This window comes from Pinus tabuliformis, chromosome X, assembly GCF_031772625.1.
Source record: "Pinus tabuliformis cultivar Carrire ecotype Pingquan chromosome X, CPIR1, whole genome shotgun sequence".
NCBI lineage: Eukaryota > Viridiplantae > Streptophyta > Pinopsida > Pinales > Pinaceae > Pinus > Pinus tabuliformis.
In genome coordinates this window covers 585,397,581-585,406,295 of record NC_142308.1, presented here as the reverse complement: position 1 = coordinate 585,406,295, position 8,715 = coordinate 585,397,581, and the positions used below count along the sequence as shown (strand labels likewise).

The following is an 8,715-nucleotide window of genomic DNA, read 5'->3' as shown; positions in this document are numbered from 1 at the left end:
CCCAATCTAAAGGTATTTTCTATGGTTGCTAACAACTGAAAATAAAACACATCTAAATTTTGGTACCAATTAAAGATGAATTTGAAGCATCACATGATTATGACATGCTCTCAAGCTCAATTGTGTAGTCACGTCTCACAGCTAATGGCAACAATATTTTATGCATGTAAATGTTGCAGAAGGCAATTCATGTTATTGTCCAGCATGAAGAATATTTTCACACAATGATTTGAATGAAATGGCTTTATTCTTACCCCTTCATACAAGATATCTGCTAAAGAGAGTTTATATGTTTATTTTAACCATAGAGCTTACCACCACATCAGGCAATGGCATCTTGACCTTGGTGAGCATAATCTCACAGGTATGGGCCCTTCTTAAATCAACCTGCATCCAACCATCAAAATATTTGTTATGTGGGCCACAAAGAATAAACAGCACAAAGCTCCAGAACATTTTGCCAACCATTTACCTTTTACTTTTGCTGTTAAAAATTAAAGACAAAAAACCATTACAATAAAGTATAAAGATTATCCTTTAATTTGGGAATGTGGAATTGGCACAAGATAACGCAATAAAAATTGAACTCTGCAGATCTTCCTAGTAAATGAAAAAATCCATTACCAGATGTACTCTCTCCACTTTTGACCCAAGCGAAGCTCGGCGCCCTCCTGCTCTATCGCCTGAACCACTATGATCTGAAGTCGGCAATGCAGTAGAAAAAAGACACTCAAGTTCTGACATGTCAAACTCAGGTGCCCTGACAATACATACAGGAAACATTCAAATTACATATATTTCTAATGGCTTGAAATGGATGAACAATTTTGGGTGAAAAAATTTGCTGCAAGGTGGGATCACGTTTTGCACAATCCGGGGGAAAATACCTGTTTGCTTCATCATAATTTTGAGCATCTGCCCATAAGCTGCCTGACATTGCCCTTGTCACTTTCACCCAATGCAGTGGCTTCAAAGCTGCTCTTCTTGGTGTTGTGGCAGGTGTTGATCCAGCTCTAGTTGCAGATCCTACACTCTTTACCCCTGGAGTAGAGGTTGTGGTGGTTCCCTTCCCTTGGATACTGAGTGTAGGAGGTGTTGAAGCATTAACCGGTGCTTTCCCACCTGGAAATGTTGGTTGTGCAGGTTGACCTCCACGAACCCCAACAAAAGGTGGAGGAGGGGGGGCTCCCCGACTACCTAGAGGTGGTGGAGCTCCCTGACCACTTGGAGGAGGTGGAGGTGGTGGGGCCCTCTTACCCCCAGGAGGAGGAGGAGGTGGAGGTGGGGCCCCCTTACCCCCGGAGGAGGAGGAGAGGAGGAGGTGGAGGTGGGGCCCTCTTACCCCCGGAGGAGGAGGAGGTGGAGGTGGAGGTGGGGCCCCCTTACCACCGGAGGAGGAGGAGGAGGGGGTGGATTTCCATGAACCCCAACTGGTGGAGGGGGAGGAGGAGGAGGAGGTGGGGGTGGAGCTCCCTTAACCCCTGGAGGAAGAGGAGGTGGGGGTGGCACTCCTTTACTTGGAGGAGGAGGAGGGGGAGCTCCCGTACCACTGAGAGGAAGAGAAGGGGGAGGAGGCGGGGGTGGTGGAGGCACACCTTGTCTGGCTAGAGGTAATGTTGGTGCTGGGGCTGGCAGAGCTTGAGCATGATTAGGTTGTGGCGATGATACAGCAGAGCATGTTGAAGGATGTTCAAATGCAGAAACTTCAGTAGATTGTGGGATTAAAGGAGAAACTGCAGACACTACTGCTGCACTCTGATGTTTAGATTGATATTCTGCAGCTTCTTGTGATGTGACAGGTAGTCCAAAAGCCCCAGGTGCACTGTGGAATCTTGATTGTTGTGTAGTTGGAGTAGTTGGCAATGAAGGTTTTGGCATCATTGGTGAAGGGGAATTCAATTGAGAAGGTAGTCTTGGGCTAGAAGTTTCTTTGCCTCATATTCATCTTCTCCATTAGTTGAAAATGTGGACAATTGACCTTTAGCAGGCAAAGGAGACCAGTTATTTGCAGTATCTGGTGTGACTATATCCGACTTCTCTTGCAGAGCATTTGATTTGCTAATATTCTGAATGAGATGGATTGCAGCCTCGTCCCCCCAATTGACATTGCTGAACATCTCCTGAACCTTTGCAAATTCTTCAATTAGCAATCCTTCCCTTTCCTCTCCGCCAAGTGTTGCAACATTAAGTAGAGGAGAAGATGAAGCATCCATATCAGAGAAAAGCACCTGTTCAGTTCGCCAGATATAATATTTCAACAACAAACTGAAGTTTTCTTCCAAATTTTCTAAAAAATTATAACAAATTCAAACAATGTCTACTTTTGTAGTGGCCTGTCTACAACAATATAAACTTGAAAACAGATAACAGATCTCTCTTGCAACTATTGACAACTGTAAAAATCAAAAGTAGGGAAGCTAACATATACCCTAGATTAAAATGTAAAACTGGTAATACTATCAGTTATAGCACTATCCACTAGACCTTATTGATATAAATGCGAGTTTGAAAAGAAAATAAGGCTTTCAAATAAACCCCATGCAAATGAGGGTATTCTGAGATACCTCTGCTCTGAAATCCTTTGTAAAACGGTCTTTGGCATTCCAGAGAATATCAATGTCATCCCGGTTTAACATCAAAATATTGGATCGTACAAATGACGTATTAAACATTATCCTAAACATCATCTCTTCTCGAGCCAGATCTGAATCAACGTTGATGCACTCAAGGACTACGTCACCTTGAATGTTACACAGGATGTCAATTTTAGCAACATCACAATCTGCCTGCAACGGGAAGATATAAAGTCAATGCAAATGTTCGGAACATCTTCTACCAGGAACATTAACTATCAGTGTTGAGATATTTGAGATATTATAAAATCCAGCTGGTCCATAAATTGGACAAAAAAAAAATTGCTGAAAATTTTAACCTGTCTGTAATGTCTAACGTTCTTGCTTTTCTTTGGCGTAGAAAAGAGCATCTTGGGTGTCCTATCCTCGGCACTGAAGGGATCCTGCCCGAATATCCGGAAAATTGGTCTGCATCCCCCCTCGCCATCGAAGTTTGGAATAATTCTAAGAATAACACAATCAAGGGTCAAAGCCCTTTCTGGCGGAGGCCACTCAGACCCAGTAGTTCTCCTAGATATATACTGAAGATACCGTATCTGAGATGGAATTGGACTTAGAGGAGATAATAGATGTAGAAGCTCCTTGGGTGCCTGCCTGTGAATCATTTCCAAAGTCTTCTGCTCGCATGTATTCTACTTCCTGTAAATGAGAAGGGCAGCCAGCATGAAGGCAAGAACAACCCATCCTCCCCTCTCACAGTGCATCAGAACTACATTGTGCTGACCTTCCAATGTCAGCCAACTCTCACCCGACCGCAAAAAATGATGGACCATCTCCATAGGAAGCAAAGGGCAGCCCTCGAACTGCCTGGGGTATTCCATGACAGTCATCATGTCGTACTGAGACAAAATGTCCGTCACTTCACTCCTCCTCTCGCCCTCTCTGAAGTTGAACACCAGAAATGAGGCATCAGGGAATTGGTCTCTTAATTGGGTCACAATATTTTTCATATAAATCTGATAATCTTCCTCCTCCAAAACATCTGTTGTGAAGCAGGAATCGAACACTGCATAATGCATGCCACAAATTCAATCTCGTTGGACAGCAAATCAGCTTAAAACTAAAAAAATAGAAAAATTTAGTCAAAAACAAATTTTAAAAAAATCAATTAAAAATAAAATAGAAATATCTCAGTTAGGTTATCAAGAAATCCTTATAGATATTTCAAATGATTGATTTGGGTTAATCGTTTGGGTTATCTAAAAGTCCATTTGGGTTCTCCAAACATGAAATTGGGTCACTGAGAAAATAAATTCCCAACAAAATGCAAAAAGAAAAAAATTAGCAAGTAATGGGTGTGAGCAGTGATGCATACCATAGAGTCGCTCTGAAATTTCAAGTAGCCCATCTGGGGGTTTTTTGAAGAAGAATTTCTTAAAGAGGGCCATGCTCCCATGTGCTGTAGCAGTAGTGCTCCAACGGAAAGCTCAATCTCAATATAGGTATGAGATCCTGATCCTCTACAAATTTACAGCGGGTCATACAATCTACTCCAAATTTGCAGCATGCCAATATAATAAGAGGATGGCCAAAGCCGGATGAGGGCTCGAACACGCAGAAGATGAAATGGGGCACAAACTGGGCCAGGGCTAGAAAATGCAGAGGTCAAATAGGAAAACAGCAGAAGACACTAACACCATTCTGAGGTAGACAATGAGAAAAACAAAAAATGCAACTTATCAGATCCTACTACATTCCATCCTGCATGGACCGACCGATGCGCCAGGCCCCCAGTCTAACGATTACGATTATGCTTACTTTTCAAGGGAGTATCCTTGTCCGGCTTGTTATATCAATATATCATTAATAAATACTATATGGTATAGCATTATGATTGCTCTACATATATAGAGTAATTTGGAAGCTCCCGGACTGCTTCGCTGGCATCCATGTCAGCAACCCGGCTCGACCCACGAAACTCCTGTTCTCCTTACCTAATTGTCCATTCGGGCGGGACACTGCATTTAATTTTGTCATCAAATATGTAGTAAACCGATGATCTGCCCCCTGTATCTAAGTTCTAACGTGCCAAAACACTACTCTCGCCATTTTCGAAGACCTGTTGGTGGAGACGGGGAAGAAATATGAACGCATTTGATTTGTATGCAGCAACTAAAAGTAGAATTAGTCAAAGACCCTACAAAATCTAAATCCATTTATGAGGCAATCCAAGCGGAGGGAAATGCGTTAAGAGGCCCAATCAAGGGTTTGATCCATCCGATAATCATGGAAACCCTCGAACTGTGTAATACATTTTTTGGAATTCAGTTCCAGGGGAGCTCAATAATGATAGGCTTAGAATTTTGGGCGTCACTAAAATATTTGTTAATTATGAAATTATGAACCCTCGAATTTGAACAAAATGAAAATAAATTCAAACACAGCAATTTTATCACCAGATTGATGAACCGACATAAATGAGCAATAAATTCAAAAACAGCAATTTTATCAACAGATTGATGAACGGACATAAATGAGCAGAGGAGATAAATGGTCTTTTACGACATGACAGTGATGACGGAAATTATTACATCAGATTAAAATTTTGCACTTCAATGAAGTGATTTGCAGCTCAAATTAGAATGTTATCGCATGCAATGTGGGGATTGGGCCACGGAATTAGAATAATGTCCACCCGCCATGGGTCCATCTGTTGGGTGGCCTTGACTAACGGGAAGACAAACCCCCTCCCTCGTTATTTGTGTAAGCGATAAGGATTATGATGGGTCACAGGTGTATGAAGTTCCAAATGATGCTCTCATTTGAAAACCATGGAGATATTTGTGTGCAAACTGTGTCGTACGAACCCGTGTAACCTCCATCCTACTCGAATTGCAGCACTTTGTTGAGTTTGAGGGTAGGAAGTTGGGGTTTGTACGCGACTTCACTGAGGATAGGAAGTTGGGGTTTGTACCAGACTTCATTGACCTAAATTTTATGGGATGAAGAAATAGGAAGGACAAAAGGGTTTTCTCACCCGTGTCACTTTCAAAGTTTTTTAGGGTTTCACCTTTGTAAATGTAAAAAGCAAGGAGGGTTTCACCTTTGTAAATGTAAGAAGCAAGGAGGGTTTCACCTTTTGTAAATGTAAGAAGCAAGTTGGAGATTAAGGAAAGTGAGTAGGTGGCTTTGTTAAGAAGAGATCACATTTGGTGAATAGTTGGGTTTTTGCTTGACAGTGTATTTTGAGGTTTTTTGGTTTTGGTTTGCTTTAATTTTAAGGTATGGTTTTTGTGTTTTTTTATTGGTTTTTGTAATTTTTATTAGTCACTCTATATTTGAAGTAGGGAGAGGAAATGTGGAAGTGAATTTAGTGGTTATATTATTTAAAGATGTTTTTTTAGCTAGATTAAAATGAATATTTTAAAAATAAAGTTTTTTAAGCCGTGGTAAATGTGAATGGGTGGACGATAAAAGGATGTGATGTAAGAGCCCTTGAGATGTCGGTCCATTATTCAATCAATTCTAATTAGTGTTTCGAAGGGAGCTTTCAAAAATAATACAATGTTGATATATAAAATACATCTTCTATGGACCCTTGAAATAGAAGGAAATAAAGGGTCATTGTATACCATGACATTTTCATAGGTTCTATATACAATTAGAGGTTGGAAATCGCTCAATCAAATGAACTTCATAGTTTGAAATGTTAGAGAAAATCATTACTTTGACAATTTGTAATAATAATAACTCAATGTCAAGTTCTTAAGAATAGAATTTCATCCAAAATGCATACAAAATTCACCTATATAATAATGAGTAAAAACCTTCTAATTGATATGACTATTAAATCACTATATCTTATGATATGATTTTTCATTATTGATTTTTCTAGAGAATTGGTAACTTTGAAAGATCGACTGCTAAGATTACACCAAATACAATTATTTCATAAATGCACAACAAGTCAATTACAACATGTCCTTGGAGACTTGAACCCAAACAATTGGGGAAACAAATTGTTCACCAAACCGCTCAAGCTAGGATCCTTTAACCAATTTCATTTAAAATAATTCAAAACATAAATAATTAAATTATTTATTCCTTATTTTATTTAAATTACATAAATATAAAAATTATTGAAATTATATAAATATAAAGATAGCATAAGAAGAAACAATTGAACGGTTCATTGTCTTTTTCTATTTGTCTCAGTATATAGTTTACATCTTACAATCCTCAATGAAAAATATGAGGATGTTTTAGAAGAAATATATGGTAGTGTTGGTAGGTAAGTGAGTGTCTCAACACTGAGCTAAGGGTAAAGTTGAGTTGTAAGAAGTGCCTTAGACATATAATTAAAAGTAAAATTGAAAATGTTTGGAAATTGCAAATGCCATGGTGAATAGTTATATTTAACAACTAAAATTGAAGTTATCAATGATGAAGATTACTCATGCATGTAGAGAAATAAAGGCAATGCTAAGATTATGTTGAAGTGATTAGGTGTGTTGCACAGATCAAACCATACTTTATTCATTGTAAAGCTCATCACAAAGTTGATTTGGCATATAAAATTGGTCTTTAATTTAATTAATATATATATAATAGATGAACAAAAAAGTCCCATAAGATTTAAACTCTTACTAAACCATAATCTATTCATTGTTGAGATAATGAGACGGTCAATTGGCCATATAAATTTGGTTCGTAATTAACAAAAATATATTCATTAATATATCAACAAACATGTCTCATAAGATTTGAATTCTGGTCGGACTATAATTTATTCGTTGATGAGATCTTAACATGGTTAATTGGGTGTATAAATTTGGTTTATAATTTCAAAGAATTGTGTTTAGTAATGTAACAACCCTAGTGAAAAGATCATGTAATCAAAGTTAATAAAGGCAAAATAAGACCACGGTTAATGGACATGTATTCCAAGCTGAATGTTGGCCAAAGATATTCTAGTGGGCATCACTAGATGTGTGTTTTGGCTAAGGGAAATTGGCAAAGGCATTTTTGGCACATTTATTTATAAAAATAAAGGAAATTAGGAGAAAAGTAAGGTGAAAGGTCACAGGTTGCATGTAAGGAGGAAATTGAAGAAAAATAATGGAAAATGAAGAAAATAGAGGCCTCATTCATAAAAAGGATTTTGAGGATCAGTTGGTAACCGTTTGTCAATTCAAGTTTGGAGCTCTCTCATTATTCTCTCTCTCTCTCTCTCTCTCTCTCTCTCTTGGTCACTTAGAGTTTTCTTGGAGCACTCTAGTTTAGATCAAGGAAAGGAAAATCAAGCAAGGATCAAGGAAAGGAAAGCAGGATCAAGCAGCTTCAGCAAGAATACTTGCAAGTAACCTTTTGCATGTGTGATTTCCTAGCTGGTTTGGACATGCATGGCTTTGCATGTTGGTGTATGGTTCTCTTGTTTTCGGTGGCATGGTTTTGTTGGGTTATGACAGTGGATTTCAACCTAGCCTAGCCTTTTCTCGGATGTCATGGTGTGTTGGGATGTTGATCTTGGTTTTGAGCTTTGGAATTGTCGGATGGATTTCAGAATCCGAGGTGGAGGTGGTCTCAAGGTTTATTCCCAAAGGCCTAGGAATCCCTTGACCGGTTTTGGCGGGATACATGGTAAAGGCTGGGGGAGCAGTCTCGGTTTAGGGCCTAGTGATCCAAGTTTGGATTGCAATAAAGCCTGAGAGACAAGGAAACAAAAAATTCCTCGAGGATAGTGATGGATTCTAGATGGCATTCCATGTTCTATTCGGTTGTGATCGGAGCATCGGTTTTGGTGTGATCACAGTTTGATGAGGGTGGAGGTGGTTTAACCTCTGGATTCCCCTAGTTGTTCTTGGATCGGTTGTTCTATGAGATCCCACATGCATGCTTGGAATATGGCATGAGGGTGACTAGCTAAAAGAGAGATTTGGTTCAGCCATGTCTATGGTCAGGTGGTATGTGGAAGTCTCAAACCTAGTCAGATTTGCCTATGATTAATAAAAGCTAAGTTCTCTTACTTTTGCACTAATTTATATGTGGATTTAATGGTTATCATATCTTTGATATTTATATGGTTTTATGTTGGTTATAAGCATGGTTGAATGATTGGTTGATGTCATGGTTATTTCATGTG

At 39.0% G+C, this 8,715-nt stretch overlaps 1 protein-coding gene and 1 pseudogene across 2 annotated transcripts; both read right to left on the bottom strand.

The window, feature by feature from the left end:
* Positions 1-285: 285 nt before the first annotated feature.
* Positions 286-1,878, bottom strand: LOC149141368 (uncharacterized). Its single transcript, XM_089451226.1, has 4 exons — positions 1,480-1,878; positions 888-1,381; positions 625-760; positions 286-387 (listed from the first exon to the last, which is right to left on the bottom strand). Exons 1-4 carry the CDS (start codon positions 1,876-1,878, stop codon positions 286-288), a joined length of 1,131 nt encoding a protein of 376 aa, XP_089307352.1.
* Positions 1,722-5,539, bottom strand: LOC149141367 (formin-like protein 6; annotated as a pseudogene). The gene is made up of 4 exons (XR_016265302.1): positions 3,949-5,539; positions 2,933-3,639; positions 2,565-2,786; positions 1,722-2,228 (listed from the first exon to the last, which is right to left on the bottom strand). The product of XR_016265302.1 is annotated as a formin-like protein 6 (transcript).
* Positions 5,540-8,715: the final 3,176 nt, after the last annotated feature.

Coding starts and splice junctions, on each gene's coding strand:
- LOC149141368 (XM_089451226.1), bottom strand. CDS start 1,878: ATGCCAAAACCTTCATTGCCAACTACTCCAACTACACAACAATCAAGA. Junction 761..887: donor AATTATGATGAAGCAAACAG/GTATTTTCCCCC, acceptor ATGTATTGTCAG/GGCACCTGAGTTTGACATGT. Junction 388..624: donor AAGTGGAGAGAGTACATCTG/GTAATGGATTTT, acceptor GGTTGGATGCAG/GTTGATTTAAGAAGGGCCCA.